This window comes from Anabas testudineus, chromosome 23 (assembly GCF_900324465.2).
Source record: "Anabas testudineus chromosome 23, fAnaTes1.2, whole genome shotgun sequence".
NCBI lineage: Eukaryota > Metazoa > Chordata > Actinopteri > Anabantiformes > Anabantidae > Anabas > Anabas testudineus.
Genome location: NC_046631.1, coordinates 5,060,226 through 5,082,195, shown reverse-complemented (window position 1 = coordinate 5,082,195; position 21,970 = coordinate 5,060,226). Strand labels below are relative to the sequence as shown.

The 21,970-nt window shown below is 41.3% G+C and overlaps 1 protein-coding gene across 1 annotated transcript in view; it reads left to right on the top strand.

The window, feature by feature from the left end:
- Positions 1–606: 606 nt before the first annotated feature.
- The window catches only part of LOC113164673 (copine-8), a 54,357-nt gene continuing 32,993 nt past the window's right edge, over positions 607–21,970 (top strand). The window contains exons 1-4 of the mRNA XM_026364067.1: positions 607–873; positions 18,670–18,710; positions 19,766–19,812; positions 20,504–20,607. Of these exons, the coding sequence (XP_026219852.1) occupies positions 776–873; positions 18,670–18,710; positions 19,766–19,812; positions 20,504–20,607 (290 nt within the window). The 5' untranslated portion in view covers positions 607–775. The remainder of the gene's footprint in view (positions 874–18,669; positions 18,711–19,765; positions 19,813–20,503; positions 20,608–21,970) is intronic.

The following is a 21,970-nucleotide window of genomic DNA, read 5'->3' as shown; positions in this document are numbered from 1 at the left end:
TTCACATTCATCATGCTGTCATCCTCCTCTCTGCCAGCGGAGGGTCTCCCTTTCAGTTAATTAAATCAGATGCTTATCCTCACAGCACGGATGGGGAGAGAAGAGAGAGAGAGAGAGAGAGAGCTGTTGTAGACAGGTGCGTAGCAGAGAAAGTGAAAATGCTGCTACACCAACTAAGACTAGATTATCAAGTTCTGAAGGTCTCAGTTAAAAGACTCCAGAGAAAGTATGCATAAGCCGATGTGAATGAGAGGAGTGAGGGCAGGAGAACTGCCCTCACACAGGAAAAGACTATAATTTGCAAAAGTGATTATTATTATTATTATTATTTATTTCTTTGACCACCTTTTCTTTTTTTCTTTTCTGTCTCCCTCACTGTCCTTGCTTCCATGCCAGTGGCTAAATCTGCAGCACTGAATTTGAAATGAAGTGAATAAAAGTCAGCTGAACTGAACTGAAAGAGGGAGAGAAAGAGGGGGGGGGGGGGAGGAGACGGCAGGGAGGCATGAAGGAAAGAGGGAGAGGAGAAAGAAATGCACACACACACACACACACACACACACACACACAGAGGAGGAGAGAGAGAGGAGTGACATCACATCCCTCTCTCTCTCTCTCTCTCTCTGGCACCTTTGCTCCACTTCTCTCCGAGGAAGGAGCGCACACAGTTTGTCGCTGTCTTCCGCTCCGAGGGGCTGGAAGGAAGAAGGAAAACTGATTTTTGGACACACACACACACACACAGAGAGAGGGAGAGTTGACAATTCCTGACAGGATGAACAACACTTTCCTAAACATGGCGTCGATAGGCGACTTCGACCCTCTCAACGCGTCCATACCCGCCACCAAAGTTGAAATCACAGTGTCCTGCAGGTAAGCGAGGGGAAAGGTGTGCGCTTTGGGGTTTTTTTTTTTTAGGGGCTACGACAAAAACAAAACCAACTCCAGCTGGAAGTCACATGTGTTTCAACTCAATCCGAGTTTACTTCCGCGTCGCGGCGACGCTGGACTCACGTTTTTCGCTGTTTTTCCTTTTCGCGACAGATCGTGGCAACTTTTAGCCAAACGATGGAGCTGAAGCTAATTTGTCACTATCCCCCCAACTGTGCTGGGTCTGTGAGAGGAGTTTCTGACAGCTGATGGGCTCGCTGTTGCTGTTGTTGTTGTTGTCACCTGTCAGTAGAGCTGTCATCTAGTGTGTGTGTGCGCGTAATGCGTAATGTACATGTTCACTGATGGGATGGAAACAGACAGGGGCAAGCAGGGGAACAAGGCTGGTGTGTGTGTGTGTGTGTGTGTGTGTATTTAACCCTTCTTCAGAAGCCCCTTCCCACTCAGGGAGGATTTTCCTTTCAGCACAAGAACAGAAATGTGCTTTATTTGTGCCACACTGCTGATCCACAGCCAGCTACAGGCTTCACATGTCAGCCACATGTTCCGATGACCCCCCCAGTAAGGGGATCAAATGAAATGTGTCCCCTCCCTGGATGCTTGTGATGTCTGATACCATGACAGGGATCCTTAATATGCCCGTAAGTGTTTATAGAGAGATTTTAACAACAACATTTTAACAACAAAAACACCAATTGAAGCTGTGCTGTCATTGTCAAATACTGTAGGTTGCCATTGTGTGCTTAATGTGGGGTTTGATACAAGTGATTATATGAGTTTAAAGTTAAAGTTAAGTGTAAATACCTGTTATAATAAGGCAACACTTCCTTTGGCATTGAATCAGTTTGGATTGGCCCTATCCAAACAGCACCATCCTTCAGCAACAACATAGCCCAAAATCCTGCTGCATACCGGGTCAGGTTGTGAAAACAATCCTCCGTAAAGTGCTGTGATTAAAGAAAACACTGCTTTGTGCTGCAGGCCTGTAACTGTTCCTATTGTTGTTTTATGGGTTTTGTCATCGAGAAAAGTAAACAAAGTTATTTTCTTTCCCAGACGAAAAAAGCGCTGTCTGCGATACATATCGACCTCTGGATGAACATTTGTGGAGCTGTGGCAGCTGGTTTGAGAGGGTGGGTGGAACAGGAACAGGAGTAGGAGTAGGTGTAGGAGCCCAAAATGGATAGCCAGTGACGAACCTTCATAATGCTGGATGTCAAGTGGTGCAAGGACACGTTCACCTGAAGTTCTGGGCATCTATGTCTAATATAAACACCCACCTCAGAACAGAAAACCCAAAACATGAGCTCTTTAAAGCTTAATGTAAATGAGTAAATAAGCAGTAGCATTTCATTGGGTGCTGTGCCTGTAGATCTGATCATATGTAAATCTGTCGCGCCTGCAGTCATTCAAATGCTGCAGACAGAAGTCTTGTTTTAAATAGGTTTCTTCTCCTGAATCTAGAAAAACCGGTTTGATCTTAGGGGTGGCAAAGATATTGAATCTAGCTGTAGAAATTGAAACTATACATTTCATTTCCTGTTTACGTTTCTGCTGTTTTTCTCTGGGCAACTTCCCGAGAGAGTTCTTGCATTGTTGTAGTTTTGGTTGTAATTTAGTTTGTAGATTGTAACCTGGAAAAGTTGATGCACCTTGTGTTGTCCTTAATCAACTATTTGAGGATCACAATTTGTATGTTCTAAACATGAAATGATGCAAAACATACCACATAAATCCATCTATACTACCAATAACTTGTTAAATACACCTATTTGTAGTGTAGGTATGACACTGACACACCCCTGCACTGATGCTGGCGCCCTTCAAACTGTTTCCTACACTGGCTGTGTTCTTCAGATAATGTAGTCAGTGCATTTCCAGAAGGTTTTCATCTCCTCAGAGACATCAAGTCATCCTCCAGCAGAATATATGAACATGTTTGCTAATGTCTGAGTCACCCAACGCTCCCCAGGCCCCAGGGGGGAGTGTGTTTCGAAGGCTGTCCTCTCAGCTACAACCTGAGGGAGAGTAGGAATGCCATGGTTACAGCCAGCAGTGTGTGTGCATGCAATTACTGTACATGTTGGTGTGAGATTATAGCATATAAAGTGTGTGTTTTTGCATTTGCCATTGTTTTGTAAGTGGATGCAATGGGCAGTGTATGATATCACCATGGTTACTACTTTTTTTAAAGGGTCCCCCCCTGTGTGTGTAGGGAGATGTTAGAGTGAGGACAGAATGGCTCAAGAATGAGCGGCCATTATATCAGGTAATGTGTTATAATATATGTTATATGGCTGCAATGATTGTCGCTGCCATTCACTAATAATCTAGGATGAAAAGAAGAGCAAGAGACGTATAATGAGAAATAATGTATTTGAGTGCATCTAATGGAAGTGAGTTCATAAATCTGCAATGATGACTTAATTTGACTTCTTTCCAATGCAAATCAGCTTCAGCATGCATTCTGGTTTTAAAATGTTGTCACCTGTTCCGGGAGAAATGGTAACTGGCAATTTTCTAACAGGTGACATAATTATATCTTGTTTTCATCCAACGCTCTGATGCTATAGGGACATCAGGAGCTTTCTTCAGACTTAGTAGCGTTGCTTGAGACTTTCTGCTAATCGATGGGAGAGACTAAAGTATCAGCTGAGATCAATACTCCACCAAGTCAGCCTACTGTGTGGCACAAAGGCACACATGCATAAAAGTATGTTCTCGCATACTGTATGCTGTTGTGCTACGTATATAAATGACCGTGCACACAAACCATTCCTCACCCACACTGGAACAGTCAAAGAAGAATAAATCACTCCCTGATTCACTTCAGCGTTACCACCTACATGTTGGAGCCAGGGGACTCTGTGGTGAATAGCCTCAGGTCCAAATATTCCATTATGGTCATTGATCGGGGCTGCACACAGACTGTTACCTGTTATTTTGCACTCAGACATGTATACACAGAAAAACAGTGCTCGAAATATTTCCAACAAGTTAGAAGAAGAAGATTAGAAGGAAAGTTTAGTGTTTGCAGAAGAAGTCTCAAGTTAATATTGAATAAAAATATTGTAGTGGAATGTATGTTAATTTATACGTAATTACAGTTTTAAAGAAACTGCAGTATTTCCATATGAAGTGACTTTATAAATCTACTGAACTGCTGTGATCAACCACAACATTAAACCTGACCCTGACAGGTGAAGTGAATAACACTGATTATGTAATTACAGAAGGCACTTGTCAAGGGGTGGGCTGGATTAAACACAAAGTGAACAGTCAGTTCTAGATGTTGATGTGTTGGAAGCAGGGAAAATGGGCAAGAAGATTAACATCTGAGCAACTTTTGAGAGCTGGGCTTCAGAAGTGGACCATCGAGGAAATGAAGAAGGTCGCCTGGTCTGATGAATTACGTCATTTATGTGTCGTTTACTTGAGCAAGAGATGGCACCAAGCTACATTGTCTGTAGTCTACCTGTAGGTTAGGTAGATGGTTTGAAGGTTGTGGCTAAATTCTGTGGTACTTCTCACACATTACATTTATTTAAAGACATTAGTTACGAGCCACTTTGCAGATGCAGATTCTAAATAAAACCTGTAATCAGCTGCTAAATGTGGATGTATTATTATGGATTAAGATGCATGTTGCTGGTGGTACTTGTGCACTCACCCAAGCATGTTTATGTGCTACGCTGCTGATGGTTTGCTTCATTTCAGATCAATTCTATTTCCTCCCAGCATGAGAGCGAAGTGAGAAATAATGCAAAAATTTGCAGACCCAAAAGAATGACCCAGAGAGTAATGAAAAGGAGCTGGTTTTTCACTAGGAGCTAAATAGTTTTCTTCCCAAGGACTTTCTCACTTCTTGACATGTATTTCCCTCTCTCTCCCACCTCTCCATCTATTTTTTTTTCCATGCATCCCAGCACTATCAGCAATCATAGCAACAGTGGAGAGTAATAACTCTCAGGCTCTCTCTGAAGGATAGAAAATGTCATCTCTTGCTAGTATTTACAGTTGCCACAACATATGGGTTGTAGTGTAGATGAGAATTTGAGGGGCAGGTGTTTTTTTTTCTTTTTGGTTTGGTCTGTCTTCATCTAGTGTGTGTGAATAAATATGACTGTTGCATCTGAGTGAATGCAAAGTCACATTATTTGGCAGCTTTTAAAAAAATGTATATTCATGTCTTGACAAATTGTTAAGGCTGGTTTGTATATATAAAAGGAGGCCAAATTTGAAAACGAGGTCATATTTGTGCAGGCCTGAAGGCTGGGACGTGCAACCACTGTGATCCTAATGGATTCGCTCAAAAAAGGTTTGGTTGTAACAGCTTTTAGCTGCACACAGTCCTGCAGCTTTAGGTGTTTCTTCTCAGACCAAATATGAGCTCACATACTCATTATGTAAGATCTGTGTGGACTGAGACGACATAATTGATTGAGTACATTCCTACTGTAGGCACCTTAAAGTACATAATCTGTGGTTTACTAAAGTCTAGAGTGTTTTAGACATACATCGATTTTGGATCTAACCTTTACCTCGTATGTATCACTTAAACACTGCCTCAGGAAAACTACAGGTGGTTCCACAGACGTGTGTTTCCTCACCAGTGGAACCGATCTAAACACTCGCACAGTCGCTTGATCGCCGCATTCAGTGGAGGCTTCCCACACAGGGCGCATACGGCCTACTGTTTGAAGCATTTGGCAGCAGGCAGAGGTAATCATATGCTCGTCATGGTGCTCAAGAGGTCGATTGTAGTCTGTCTCCCAGTATAAAACCTGGCCTTTGTTTGATTTTGAAAGGGCTCATTTGGCAGCATGGTTGTGCGTGCAGCCATATATTGGCAGTTTGAAAGTGAACCAAATTAAAGCACAAGTAACATCTTATTTCCTCTTGCATTCATCTGTTTCTTCATTTTACTAACTAATAAAATTGGTGCTGTTGCCTGTCGACTGGTGTTACATTGATGCTGAATGCAGCGTGACCACAAGAACATGCCCGAGCCTGTTACATCAATTTAACATCTGCATACGATCTCCTACTTCCAGCTGCATTAGTCCCTCCAAATTCATATTAATATGCCTGATGCATAATTCATTTGGGTGAAGCATTGGCTTTGAAAACCCAGCTGGTCATCTCATCAGTGGATGTTTTACACCTGTGATGCAGGTGAATGTGATTCACTTGGTTCAGACAACCAGCACTGCGCTAATATTGTTATATGTTTCTACGCTGTTTGGCTCCTGCTGCCCTTGCAGCTTGCTCCATCTGCTCCTCTGTCATTGGTCTGGTCTGACTTTTTAATTTATACCCAGAGAACAGTTTGTCTCCCCGTCAGTCGATCACGTTGCCTACAGAACCAGCAGCTACACCAGTTTTTTTTGAGTGTGGCGTAAACATATTGCTCAACAATTATTTTAAATTCTGCTTCAAGTGTTTTTTTAAATTTCCTTTGGAAAGTGTTGATACTGTCCACAACACACACACACACACACACATATATATATTTGTTATGGTTAGGCTTCTTCCTGGCTACTTAACTGCCATTAAAACAGACAACAAAGACAGTTGAGTTTCCACCACACAGTATCTGTGAAAACAATTTTGTGGTATATACACTCTGCATACTGGTTTGTTGATGCTGCGGGTGGCAGTACTGCAAAACCCTCACCTCACTGGGACATCCTCTCATTAAAAGTTAACACTACTGTCTACCGAGAGAGTCCAAATCTAAAAATCAACATTCCAAAATTAAAGCTAAAATGTTTGGCATTAGACACCTAGAAGAGAGAATCTGTCCACTGTGCTCCACCCAGCTCTCTCTCTACTGCTCCTTTATGCTCTTCTACTCTCTGCTACGCTCCACTATGATCTGCACAGCTCTTTAGCTATTAGTCATTATTGTTTCATTAGTAGTCATTAGTTATTAATATTTTTGTCTATTGGCTTTGGAGTAATGTTGGAGTAATGGAGTCCAGGCTCATCATTAATTCTTTATAATGGTTCGTGAGAGCAAACATTACCACACCCTACATAAAATATGTGAGGCTTTGACATGCAAACAGTGAGTTGCCTAAATCTCAGCAGGGAAAGCAAAGAGAGGGAAGACACTTCAGGTTATTGGGCCACAGCCTAGAAAAGGATGGAAAGTAGGTTGGATACATGTAGGCTGTGCAAGGCTAGATCTTAAAAAACAGACACGCACTACTGAGGCAAAATGAAGGGAAACGCTTGACATTTATAATTGTATTTGGACTCCAGGCCATGGATTTAATTACAAGTGTGTCACTCACCTTGAGTATGATAAGTATTCAGATTCAAAAGCTACGTTTCCTCGTTGTGTTGACAGAGGTTCTGTAGAATTGACGAACTGCTGGCAGCAAAGTGGTGGTGAGAGATTTTTTTGAAGTGATAACATAAGGCCAGTGTTGTTCTCTCCCTGAAGATGTGACTCTGAAACACCTCCTGAGGGTCAAATGCTCCATATCCCCCTGTGGACCTCACACCATTGATTGTAACGGTTCACATCATGCTTGCTTTTACTGTTTCTCTTGTAAAACAACTGCACACAATCTTTCACCGCACAGCCAAATATTTTCCTCTGAGTTTTAGGGGCGAACCACTTAATCTGCAACCCAGCTCTTTAATATCACAAGTCACGACTGACCTGCTATCTATTTTCAGGTCGCTCACTCCCACTCCCGCCCATGGAACGTGATTGCGTTGACCTTTTTGGCCCCATACGGCTCACATAATGGTTCTCTTATTGAAGACAGCACTGACAACCATCACTTTGAAGGGAGGACAGGGTTGCCTGCTGTGCGCCAGTTCAATGCCAGGGAAAAGCACAAAAGGATGTGTGTGTGAGTGTGTGCACTGACACGACCGCCGATAACTTTTTCAGTCTCTTTACATGTGGTTGTGAGCAGCGGGGGTGCACGAATGATTTTGGATGAGAACACAGTGGCGCTCGCAATCAGTAAGACAAAGATATATTGAAGAAGCTCCTTTGGAGCTGCGGTGAATTGAAGCCATTGTCTTATCTGTCTTGCGCTACCTCTGTCTGTTTTTGAGTGTGTTTTTATGGTCTGTAAAGATTTATGCACTTGGTGAAAATGACTGTCAACCTCTTTCCTGCTGTTGTTCGCATGTTGCAGGTAGTTTTTTGTCTGACTGGCATGTTCATTGTTCATTTCTAATCCTGGGACATAAGCATTTTCTCCATATACCTGATAGGGTTTAGTTTTTATTTCTAGCTTTCACCACATTCTCCTTGAGTTATTTTGAGCTTTTGTTATGGAAGAGGAGTGCTCATACAGTAGGTACTTAGGTTTTCTCTTGTAGACTTTATCCTTGGTAGGATCTCGTATGAATGATGACAGATTTTACAGTGATCAGATTGGTCACATCTTCATATTTGCTCCAGATCAGGTTAACCCTGCAGCGTAGGTTACCATGGTGATCTAACCTCTAAGCGAGCCAGCTTTGTAATGCCGGATAACCTAAGTTGTGCCTAGTGATAATCTTCAGCCGGTAAGTGCCCTGTGCCTCGGCGCGTGTCTTTAATTTTACTGTACACCGCATGCATCTTGAGAAAGCACACCTACAAACACACAGGCTGACGCTTAGTCTTTCCACTCCATAAACCACGCTGTGTAGGTGCGGTGAGGAAATGAATTGCTAAAGATTTGATGGAGAGGTAGAGAGAGTCATTGGCAAAGGTTAAGGGCCACACACACACACACACACACACACACACACACACACAAACCATTTGTGTACCACTCCACCACTACATGCAGAAATAATGAGTAGAGGTGTACACATTGGCCTTACTCTCAAGGTTAGACAGCTGTGGTGTTATTTTAAAATGCAGGTGAGGACTCAAAGGCAAAGGCATACACGCTCGTGCACACACACACACATATAGAAGTGTAAGAGAAATGTTTCTGAAACAATCCTGAGAATAATTAAGTAGTTTAGCTTCGGGTCAAAAAAAAAAAAACTGTGCTGATTGGACCATGAAGGAATGTGCTTAAGCCTAAGTAGGCATCATAAATAACACGATGTACAACAGAAAGCCCTAGGGAGCAATTTCACATGAAGGACAGCGTATGGGCTCACACATACTGCTGGGAAACATAAATAACAGACACTATACGTGAACACGTGCATTTAAAAAGTGTTTAAGCGCTCATGTACGCACACTCGCTGGCAGATATTCGTGCTGCTGCACCTCCGCATCAGTCAGGCAGCTGATGACATTTTCAGCCCAACACACACACATAAAAATACACAGTCCCATTTTAATCCTGTGACATTTTATTTTCACACTCGTGTAGATTGCCCCCGTGGGACATAAATCCATAATAGAACAAATCAAAGCATCTACTATAAATTCTGCCAGCTCCGTTTGACTTTTTAGCATTTTGGGTGTGATATCCAGACGGATTATATCTGCATATATTTTTTTTACTCTTACCTTTATCACGAAATAAAGACAAACCTCTCAAACTGTCACTGAAATACAGATTTAGACTGATGAGTAAGAGTGCTTGACATACAGTAAATCAGACAGAGAGAAATAGAGACAGAGCGAAGAAACTGGCTGATGTAGTGAAGTCATCTCCACCCCAGTCACATTCCTCCGGGGATGCTGCCTCCCCCTCTGTCTGTGCTCCCATGTAGAAGCCCCTCGTCTCTGCTTATTTCTTGCACATGCACAAGCACAAACGCACTGTCGGCATCAGCGCCCAGATAAAGAAAAGCATGGTGTGAGAAAAAACCCTCACCACCACCCTCACTCCTCCCACTTTTACCTTCTTGCCCCGATGTCGCTCTGTGGTTTTCCCATGTAAAATGAGACACTCATGCTTCCACACTATTCATGTATGCAGACCTATGCAGGCACAAACCATTAATTTGTACATAGCACACACAGTTTGGCAGCTTGACATCTAAGCATGTCCTGTTGTGTTGACTCTGACATTTTAGTATAAGATTATAATTATAGCTTAGCATAGAACACAGATAAATTAATAATAACATATTAGACAAATAGCATTTTTATCACCCTTTGGTTCTGTTCAGAGGGCTGTCAGGACTTACTCGTGTTGAGCAGATCCAATCGCATGGAAGCCAGTGACATGAGTTGATTGAGGAAACTAGGCGAGCTGGACTAAAGTGCTCTGAAAGCAGTGACAAAGGCAATTAAGGCAAAATGCCAGTAGCACAGACATGTGGCTATGTGTTGTCCATCACCGATGTGTGTGTCGCACATGTCTGTGTGTAAATGAAAAGTGACGTGACATATTTCTCTCACTGTGTGTGTGTGTATGTGTGTGTGTGTGTGTTGAGATGTTCTCTTGGCTCTTCCAGCCCTTGTCAAGAAGAATTAGGGCAGCCCTCTTAGAAAAGAAGAGAGAGAATACAAGCTGCTGATGCTCCCCTTCAGTGTGTGTGTGTGTGTGTGTGTGTGTGTGTGTGTGTGTGTGATCAGGGGAAAATACAGAGGGGAGGAAGTGATGGAGAGAAAATTAGAGAGCACAAAAGAGACAAAGAAGGGATGCAGGTACCTGTAGCATTGTGTTCAGCGACCTGTTGAGAATATCTGAGCATGCCCAGTCGTGTCCTCTCGCTCCACATGTTTCCAAGAATATTCCTGGTCTGTTGCTATGCATGGCTGCACACACACACACACACACACACACACACACACACACACACACACACACGAAAGTGTGGTGGATGATGTGATGCCGAGAAGTGCATATAAGGCAGAGAGAGCAGGACCTCTGTATCCTTTAAATATACCGTAAATACACACATAGACTTCAGCATGTGTTTTAAACAAGTTCAAGTGATAGGAGCTGAAAGGATTTTGTAGTACTGCCACCCTCAGCATCAACACAGAAGTGTGCAGCGTTTATATACCATATAATAATATATCAATATGTTTTATATAGTGCTGTAGTCACTACAGGTGGATACTTCACTGCAAGATCAGATTGTGGCAGAAAACAAATATGTGTTTCATCTGTCAACACTCAACCAACGTGTAGTGTCAACATTATCTTAACTGGAAGCTTAAATTGGCTACTGTGCACAACAAGTCTGGCACAACAAGGAAAAGTCCTTGTTGTTAAAAAAGGATGATTTTATAATTAATAATAATAATTAATAATTATTGATTAGATTTATTGACTGGAAATGTTGTTTTAAATGACTATTGTGGGTGGATACAGCTGTTTTTTGTGTAATAAATGTATACAGTAGTTGGCATTAGTCATTTGTTCTAGTAACACGGCATGTTTGCTAATGTAAGTTAACAATTCAACAGGCTGACAGATCCTAATTATGTTAGCGAAGCTGAAAGTGTATGTTTTCATGGCCAAGGAAATGTCTGAACCCATTAGTGTATGCTTTTATATAGTAGAGGAAGAGGCGAAACATTCAAACATTCAAGTGTTAATGGTTAGAGCTGAATGGTAGTGGGGTCAAGGTCTGTGGTATGAGTAATGGTCGCTCACGGTGTCATTTGGCCACATGAAGAACGTCAGCACTGTCTATCGAGATCAGAAATTTGTCACAGTCAAATGTTTTCAATTGCTTGAGTCAAGTGCTTCTTTCTTGGGGTGTCGTTTTGTTTTTTTCTTCTCGCTTTTGCTGGTGTTTTTAGCCACACGTGGTCTGTAATTCCAGATTAGTCACCAGCAAAAATAGTCCCTTTGTTTACCACCCAGTGTTATCTTTAGCATTGCTGATTAGTCTGTGTGTGTGTGCGTGTTCTTTATCTAGTTTATTGAATCCATGTACCGAGACTTCTGTACCTACCCATGTCATAAAGTACGATTATTGGACGTTTGTACCCTTTCCAATATGTGACATGCTGGAAAAGCAGTAGATCAAACACAGGTGGCTTCATGTGGCTGTGTGACTTTATCTAGTTCAGGGAGGTGGTGTGGTACCTGCAGAGCCTATTTAGGTCATGGTCAAACTGAGAGAGAGAGAGACACATCGGAGAAATCTGAGATAGTGAGGAAGGTAAAGAAGTGATGTAAAACAGAGGGACAGAACGGGAATTAATGTTCTGGACTCTCACTGAGAAAACCCCATTTCCTGTGAGAGGAGAGGAGATTTGGAAATGAAAGAGAGTAATAAAGGAGAATAATGATAGAAAAAGTGTGGAGACTAATGTGGAAAGTAAACTTAAGGAGAGAAAAAATATAAGGGAGCAGGAGAAATCTGATGAAGACATCACAGCATGTGTCAAAGTGGAGAAAGACACAGGAGCTGAAGAAATATCATCCACAGTGATTAGCTGAGCCAATTCCGGCAGTTTGCAAGACTTTCCTTCTTCGGCATGTCAACATATCACAGAATTGTACTTAAGTATGAATTCAGTAAATACTAGGTAACTATGAAACAAGTTGATGAAAATAAAATGTTCCTGTTATACTATGTGCTCATTTATACAGGATGAAATGCATCATTCAAGGGGGGAAACGTTTATTGAGTGATTGTGCTGAGAATCAAAGAAAAGCTGAAAAGAAAAAAATAAAATGTCGACACTGAAGATTATTAATATTATTGATAGATTATAATATACACATCAGCAGCAGCAAGAAGAAGATTAGGGACATTTTTTTTTGGGCCTGAGCTACTGTAGGCACACGCTCTGTCTTCTTTCACACTCTCCCTCTCAACTTTTGTCAATCTCTCTCTCTCTGCCCGTGGTGAAGCCTGGACTCCGAATAGAGAACGGCAGAAATAGAGCTTCTTAAGACACATTCTCAAACACACTCAAAAGCCTCCTCATGCTGCTTTTAAACTGTTTGGGACAGTTCATTAGATGACCTGTCTCTCCACCTCACCCCTTTTTGCCCTCTCCTCTCCTCTCCTCTCCTCTCCTCTCCTCTCCTCTCCTCTCCTCTCCTCTCCTCTCCTCTCCTCTCCTCTCCTCTCCTCTCCCTCTTTGCCCTCCTACAGTGGGCTAAAAACCCAATTTATTTCTGTAGTGTTGGAGAGGGTTGTGAGGGTCCCAAGGGGATTTTTTTCTGTTGTGTTGCCAAGGTAACTCACTATCAGGACATGGCCTCTCAAGCCAGTCCAAAAGGCACTGTAGATGTATTCATTAATTTAAAAATAGGGGAGGAGAGGAAAACTGGAGAAGTAGAGAGGGATAGACAGGGAGTGAGAAGAGATAAAGAAAATGTGGACAGATGAAGAAATAGGACTGGAGTTAGAGGACGCAGGTGGAAAGGTGAGGACAGTACTGCACTGATGGCATCCCTGCTTTTCTATCAGGTGATGAAACAACAAACAACAACTGTCAGTGATGTCGCTCAGAGGGCCCGAATTGGCTGTCAGTAGCTGCCATGGTAACTGTCCCCGTACTGCTTATTGTGTTGCTCTCCCTGTTGCATATTGTGGTGGTGTGTCTCCAGTCAGTGTGTGTGTATCTGTGTGTGTGTGTGTGTGTGTGTGTGTGGTGAAGGCGGCGCAATATACAACCTCTCTAACCCCACATTGAAGCTCCACCAGGCGTTTCACATAATTAGATAGTTGTCATATCAGCTGAAGATGCTGTGTCTTCAACTCTCTGTCTGTCTCTCTCTCTTTGTCTAGCTTTTGTCCCTGTCTGTCACATGTACATCCCTTCTTTCCCCCTTTTATTAACTCTCTCGTAGGAAGCCAGTGAACACGAAGCAGCCTGCATTGTCTGTGTGTGTGTGTGTGTGTGTGTGTGTGTGTGTGTGTGTGTGTGTGTGTATTTCCCACATATTTGGTGTTAGATTTCCCTCTCTGTTTCTGTGATTGACAGCTGTCAGAGGCAGTCAGTCAGAGGCTGGGACAGGGTGGCAGGGGACTGTACTGCTGTAGGTTGCCCCCAGGGAGGAGGAAGCATGGTTTGACAGCAGCCTGAGATCAGCACTGTCATATCTGGCTTTGTGTGTCGGGGATGCTCGCAGAGTGTTTTGCTCATGTATGTTTGTACTATGTGTAACTGAATGGTAAAACTGAGGACTAAAGTTGGTAAAAACTTTTTACTGTCAGGGTGCAGACCTCTATATACAGTATGTATGATGTATTTCAAGAATACTGAGAATTTGACTTGTGGGTTATGTGCATCTTCCAGGCCACAAAAGTTTTACTTGGAGTAGAAGTAATAAAAAATAAATAAAAATGAAGTTCTAGGTAACATGAAGTGTTGTGTTATGTGGTTTCACAGTGAATAAACAATATAAACCAACTTGTATGTATGTTGTGTTATGGCAGCAGTGGAAAAATTAAATTAACTGGAGGTGAAAAGTATTAATAAGTATTAAAATTAGTAAGACTTAACAGACTAAAACAAACAGGCTAACAAGCACTGAGTGTAAAGTGTGACTTTGGTGTGCGAACGAATCTGGTGAGCTCCAAAGCTCCCAGTTGACCTCAGCACAGTTCTTGTGTGCGGGCTGCACTTCAATATGTCCTGGAGGTGTTGAGAGCAGCGTGTTTGTACGAGTGCAAAGTTTATCAGCAGCAGCCAAGTCAAATCGGCACAGGCTTGTAGGTTGACTGACAGTAGCCAGGGCTGCAGGTCTGGGGCCAAATAAAGGATGGATGGTTGTATATGCTTTAATTTAGATGGCTGTTAGTTTGATGTTACCATATAAATGTAAATAGTAGACGAGAGAAGATTAAATCCAATCTGAAAGTGTGGACATTTGGCTATTTAAGAACCAAACTTGCTAAAAACCAGTGGAAAAATTTACTTGTCATTTTTTTGGATTGCACTAGTGTGAATATTTATTCCCTGCAAGCGAAGGCGGAAATGTGTTTTTTTGTTTATTTGGACTAATTAACTATAACTGTACTGTATGTGGACTCTTGAACAGAGTGCTGCTAGGTGAAGCCAGCCTTTATCAACTTTAGTTTTAATTCTGTAACTGAATTGAGTTTGCAACGAACATGTCGCCCTGCGCAACAGTGCAGATGGTTTCTGTGGCACAGAAGAATCAGCTGCATGTGCTTCTGAATGTGTATGTATTTTAGACAAACATGTGTACTGCTCTGCATGCAAAATGAATTGACTTTTCAAAAGGACAATCAGCTCAGTGAAAGCTGACTTAAGTTTAATTATCTGGAGTGGGCTTCAGTTCAGACGAGGCAGCAGATTAGACGATAAAAAAAGAGAAAAATATATATAGTTGTGTGATTAAGTAGCGAGAGAATCACAAACAGAAGAATGAACATGCACTAGAAAGAGACAGAAAGATGCTGTGTCTACAGGCTGTTGAAGAAACAAATCAAAGATTCACAGTAAGATCCCATAGTTTTTATTAGAGTTTTATTACCGTCTAATACATGTTGGATTAAATTGGCATAAAATTACACATTAAACTGTGCCTTTATTCCTCAGACCTCACTGTGACTCTAGTGGCACCAGCTTTTAGCTTTCTGCCTCTTGCCTCTGGATGAAAAAAAAAAAAAAGGAGTGATAGAAAAAGACAGAGAATCATGACTCATTCACATTATCCTCTGAAGTGGAAATCCTGACGTGTGCTACTCACACACACACACACACAAACGCACGCGAGCACACACACGACACGCGCACAGGGGGAGGCCAGTAGCCCATTTGGAGTACCACCATGTGTGATGTGCTTTGAGCAACAGCCAGTCATAGACTGTGGAGCCTCTAATTCTCTCTCAGAGGGAGAAAGTGTATTTTAACTTGTGTCCCCAACTGTACCTTCAACTCTGAGTGGGATATTACTCCCAGCCATCAGCTCGGTGGTGGCTCAGGAGTGCTTTTAGATCCTAGCATATTGATGTGCATTCATCTTTTGATGTCCAGATTTATTCATAGACCGTGCTAAACTGTGAAAATGGTCTTGTTAATTTCAGATCATCTTCCTTCTGGTCTGACGACAGATGGACTGAAAATATTATTTGGTAGAATCTCGACACTAGATAAAGAGATGGTTCAGTCTTTTTTGATGTCTATGAATATTGTATTATTGAAATCCTGGTTTCAAAGATCATTGTTGATATCACCTCATGTCTCATCAGCTCAATACCTGTGGAACACCTGGAGGGAATTTCATAACCTTTGGCACAGTAGACGAACTGATTAGAATAAGAGTCTAGACAAACATGCCTGTAAACTACAACTTGACTGGTTGGCAGAGTCTGACAAACGCAAGGCGGCTGTTCTAGTAGAACTGTTTATAGGCTAAACGAATAATTGGTTAACTGAGAATAGCTGTTAGTCAGTAATGAAAACAGTTGGTTGCGGGTACTATTTTCAGCTGTGGATGAATACACATGTGGTAAACTGGTAATTATTTATAGCAGGTACAAAGCCTCGTCCATTATTATTAGGGATCAGATCCTGCAGTAATAATGTGGCTCATTCATGTGGAGATCTGTGACACAGATGAATAACATCATTTTGCTACACAGACAACACTTATGATCAATTCACTGTTAATCTTGGTCTTTTAATAAACAATATTGACTAGTATGAGCCTTTTAAAATATATTTGTTATCTGTTACTTAGCAACAGCATCTTTATCGTGTTGGTGCATTAAAGTCATGTTTAATAAGGATAATGCACCCAATACATATATTTTTGAGCACATTATTTTGTCCCATTAATAGTATAATGTTGCTACAATGACTAAATCAGACAAAAAGAAAATTGAAAACATTTTATTTACTGTATTTAGAATGATCAGGCTTGAACATTGCAGCTAGCAGTGTTGATGTCTAGTCTGCTTTTGGTGAGAGCAGTACATCAACTAATCACCTGAGAGGAATTATCTTTGACTTTAAGGGAGAGTCTTCAGTCATTAATCAGGCTTTGCTCTAAAGCACGCAAATTGGAGCATGAGTGGAAAGGAATTAGCAAGCACACAATGAAAACAGCTGGATTATTGTGTTCATCAATGTTTTTGTGGCTGATGGCCGACAACACACTAGGCAAACAGTGACAGACGTCCACCTGTGGGTAGTGAGTGCACCTGAGCTGTTTGTCTGAGGATTATGGGAGGAAACTGACCTGCAACATGCAACATGAACCAAATGCTCCAATTAACAGCTTTAGATATCTTAAAAGTCTTAGAAAAGTGCTAAAAATGTATGGTGCAAGACGTTGAACAAGTGAAAAAGGACTGAGAAGATACAAGGGTTTTTTATTTTTTCGATAGCAAAGGTGTTTTTGTTTGGAGACTAAGTACAGGAAGAGTGAGGCAGAGAGAAAAATGCCATAAGTGTTGTTGATGAGTTGGCAACTTCCCACAAGAAGAAGAGAGTGAACATTAATCTCAGCTGAAACACGTACAGCGAAAAAAAAAAACGAACGAGAGTCAACTGAAATCGAGGTGGTAAAACGAAAACAGCTGCAGTTCGACACTGTTACTGAAAACCAGCGTGCAGCCTCTCCCACCACTAATTGTTCCTGGACTTTATCTGACAGCATTTCAGAGTCGCTCACAATCCCTGGACTGACAAGGTGACTGGAAGCATAACCCACATTTTGATGCTTTTTTTCTGCAATCAGGAAACATTGTGACACATTGAACAGATAAAACAAAAAAAAAAAGTGGACCGGAGAATAGAATTGAATTGTGATTTAACCTCACTGACAAGTGATCCACCTTCCCCTCCTCTGTGGACTTAATGTGCCACCACCAGCATTCATCTGATTATTCCAGTTCAGAATTAATCATAAGGTCTCCTTCCACGTTCACATAAACCCATTTAATTTTCTCCAACTGTACTCCTCTCTTGTTTCAGGAAACATAACATGTTCGTCTTAGAAACTCAAGCGTTTTGCTCAGACAGTGGAACACACAATATATCACTGGTGTCGGAGAATATGAGCCTAGAGTTAGTGTGTTTCCAAGCATGAAATGGGGAACTATAAAAATTTGAATGCCCATAAATAAAGAGTCTGTAAGTTGATTGTGGTGGAGGTATTTGCAAGCTGTTTGCTTGGTTGCTAATTCCTCAACACTATAAATGTCCAATCTCTCAGATGCCTTTACTCTATTGCACAAGTGATATTGTGCACAGTGCTAAAAGACACAATTTACTTAACAGTGCAAAGGCGAGTGTGTGTGTGTGTGTGTGGCAGATACATGACTCAGTTTGTCTTTTTAAGGTTTTCCACTAAAACTAAACCCTTTACCCCCTGGGGAATGAAGTGAGTCAGTAAAATGCTTTGGATAAAAGCTCATGTTCTCTCAAGATATATTTCATTTTACATATTCCCTGTATATTCTCTCAGCACAGTTCTTATATCACAAAGTGTGGCCCTGCTTCATTTCCCAAGTCCAATTCCACTGTGTTGTACAGTACCATGTGTACACTACAGGTTAACTAACCATAATGGAGAACATGCCACACAGTACATTGTGGCACATTAAATAGGACATCACGCTATCACATGTTACTAGCATCCACAAAAAACAAAACAAAACAGAAAACATTACAATTTCAACCAGCGTTATCCTTTAACGCAGTGTCCGTGCCTCAGTGTTGTCGCTAAAGCTGCGGTATCTCCAGAAATTCTAATATTTTTCTTGTATTCTCACACCTCAGATAAAAGTTTCACAGTGATACTGTAAACAGAGCTTGATGATAAAGTTCTGATTCGTTGCCAACAGACTACATAAATAGTCTGTGTTAAAATGCATTCACTACCATATTTGGATGACAAATGATTTTTTTTTTTTCTTCTCGTGTTTCTAACTGTTGTCTCCTTTGTGTCTCTACAGAAACCTGCTGGACAGGGACACATTCTCCAAATCAGATCCAAGTAAGATCACTCCTGGTGAACGCGTTCGTGTTTCTGTCAGCGTGTGATTGTTCACTGAGGTGGCAGAAGCGTTTTTAAGAACAGGAACAAAGCAACAAGTCCTCAAACTTAAGCAACTGCATGTGTAATTTGTCAGACTCAGCGATAGAAGCTCTTGACGGGAATGTACGAAGACCACAAAACATATAACAACGTGAACGTTATGTCATGTGAGAAAGGAAACAGTGTCTAAAGTTTAGATGACTACTTGTTTTTTTGTTTCACAGTATGTGGGAACTCAGCAAGAGGAAGGTCTGACTAATGCATAGGAGGCCAAGTGAGAAGCTTGCCCCTATAGATTCACAGAATGGGCGGCAAATGCGCCTGCGGTAGTCCTCTTCCCTCAGTTGAAGTGGTTATAATAATACTGTCTGAGGCACGGTGGTATGTTAAAGAATAGTGACAAGTTGGAGAATAGGTTTATCTGCTGCCTTAAGACTCAGATTTCAGTGATTTAAAACCAGATATTTAAATAAATGAGCACATAATACATTAGCATCCATCACTTCAATCCAGCACTTTATTTAGTTTGTGTTTGTTTGTGTTTGTTGCCTTAGTCGTGTCATAATTTGGGATTCCGATGTCATGATGATATACAGTCACACGCACTGTCTTTGCAAAAGACAGTCAGCACGTTTACAGGAATAAAATGACTCAAGGTGGATGACAGTGATTAGGAAGAGGTGGATGATGAGGAGGAAGCTCCGGCTTTAACCCATATATTAGGGCGTTCTTTTATGCTGAGTAGCACTTGTGATTATGCTGAGCACAGTGACTTCACAGTGACTTCAGCCTCCTGATGTGAATCATCTTGACACGTGAAAAGAGCAAGAAGGTAAAGGAGGGAGAAAACAATACGTCATCTGCAAGGCCGAAGAGTGGAAAGTTTCTATTCTATTGCTGGTTTAAATGAGTGTTCCTCAAAATATTAACTTCGATTCTATCTATTGTTCCTCTATCTTAGTAAATAAGCCTAGTTAGTAAAAACCTTTAATGTTATTTGCTGTTCTCCATAGTTTGTGTCCTCTACACACAAGGCATGGGCAACAAGGAGTGGAGAGAGGTGAGTGTGTGTGTATTAAAAAAAACAGTTCACAATATAGAATTTATTCCTCACAATATGTGGCAACACAAAATATCTGGCTTATAACTGCGCTGTTGAGGTTCTGGACAAATTCATTAATCACGTGGACTAATTATGAAAAAACACTTTGGAGTTTGTGCTTGTAGAAATAACCAGTTGTTAATACAGTAACCTGTTTTTGAGCATGTGTGCTCTCATGTACGACTGTACCGCAGTGTGTTTCAGAGTGAGTAATGAATATTCATGCATGGAAATGAGGGGGGAGGAATCTTTCAGCTCTAATCATTCGCAGTTATTCATAGTTCTGAGTAGCCCATCATCTGCATGCATTAATAATAAGCTAAGTTAAATGCCAAACTGGGACCTACCTGATCCCCATTGACTTGAAACTTCAGTTGCGCTGCATTCATTATTCTAAAGCCGTATATATAATCTTCTGTAACCAGCCTCTCCCCTGATGCACCTGCTGCTGTTAATTAGTTATTCACAAGTCACTTCACACAGCTCTTTTTCAAAAACCAGGATTTGTTTACGATCCAACTTTAAGGTTTTACTGAGCTGCAGAAATGTTAAAACCGGACACAGTTTCCATAATCTAGAAAGCTGAAATGTATTGAACAGTATATGATTTTCCCTACAATCTTGTTTGTGTCTTCTTTCCTTTGAACAGTTTGGAAGAACAGAGGTGATTGACAACACGTTAAACCCAGACTTTGTTGGGAAATTCATTTTGGACTACTTCTTTGAAGAGCGTCAGAACCTCCGCTTTGACCTGTAAGTAACATTCATACTTTAATATATTAAGTGTCTCATTTACATTATTTGCTTCTAAAATTTGGATTTGGCTTTGATTAGACCTTAGAGAGGTTCTAGATGTTACCTTAAACGTTCACACTTTTTGTGTTGTAGATTAAATTTGAAATGAATAAAAAATGTTGAATCTATTCTCAGGGACCCATGAGAGAGTGAAAGCGAGGTAGAAATGTGTGGAACTCCAATTTGAGGTTGCATATAGCCTCATTATCCTTGAGTGTGTGTTTAAAATAGTTTGAGTCAAAGGCTCATGATAGCTTGCTTGGAGTTTGCCAAACAACATTTAAAGGACTCTACTAAGCATGATTAAAATGATTGTTTCTGGTCTGATGAGTCTGGTCAGAGCTCCAGGCACTATGTCTGGTGAACAAGAGGCATAGTGCTCACTGCCTAACTAACATCACCCCTACAGTGAAGGGTGGTGGTGGTGGCAACGTCATGTATGGGGCTCCTTTTCATCAGCAGAGACTATGAGTCTAGTTACAGTTACAGGAGGATGAATGTTAAATGCAGAGAAGTCCTGTGTGTGTGTGTGTGTGTGTGTTTGTGATCTGAGACTGCGCCAGCGGTTCACCTTTCAGCACAACAGCGCCCAGAAGCATATAGCCATGACAGTTCACTGAGGCAGAGACTGACAGTTCATAGACCTCTCTTGATCCAATCCTCCTCTCCTGAGCTTGAGAAGATCTGACAGGAAGGCAGGTAAACTGTTTCAATCCAGGTGTGCCAAGCTTAAGCCTTACCCATAAAGCCCCAAGTGCTGCCAACAGGGCTTCTAGTAATAAATTGGATGGAAATGTTTCATTAAATGAGAGATTTCTGGTTTTAATTGTGACAGTTTCTGGTTTTTAATCGATTTGCAAAAAATAAATAAATAAAACAACTAAAAACCAGTTTTCACTGTCTCATTATGGGCCATTCAATGTAGATTGTCGGAGAAACCATGTGTTCAATAAGTGAAGGGCTCTGAATTTTCCGAGGCTTTCGTACTGAAGCTACTGTACAGGAGGAATGAGGTCATCTCAAGATGTGAGAGGAGACAGTTGGTCTTTAGATTTATTAAGCCACCAGACTGCCTGTTGGTGAGGGGATTCTATTTCTCAATTTAGTCTCAGATTACATTTCTCATTGAATTACAGAGAGGATTTCAGTGGCTTTATTTTATTAGATGGAGACTAATTAAATTATCATCTATGGTATGAGCTAGGGAGCCATATGACAACCCAACTGAGATCTGAAAGTTAGACTGCGACGAAAGAGTTGAGAAACGTGCCTGCGTCTGTGTGTGTGTGTGTGTGTGTGTGTGTGTGTGTGTGTGTGTGTG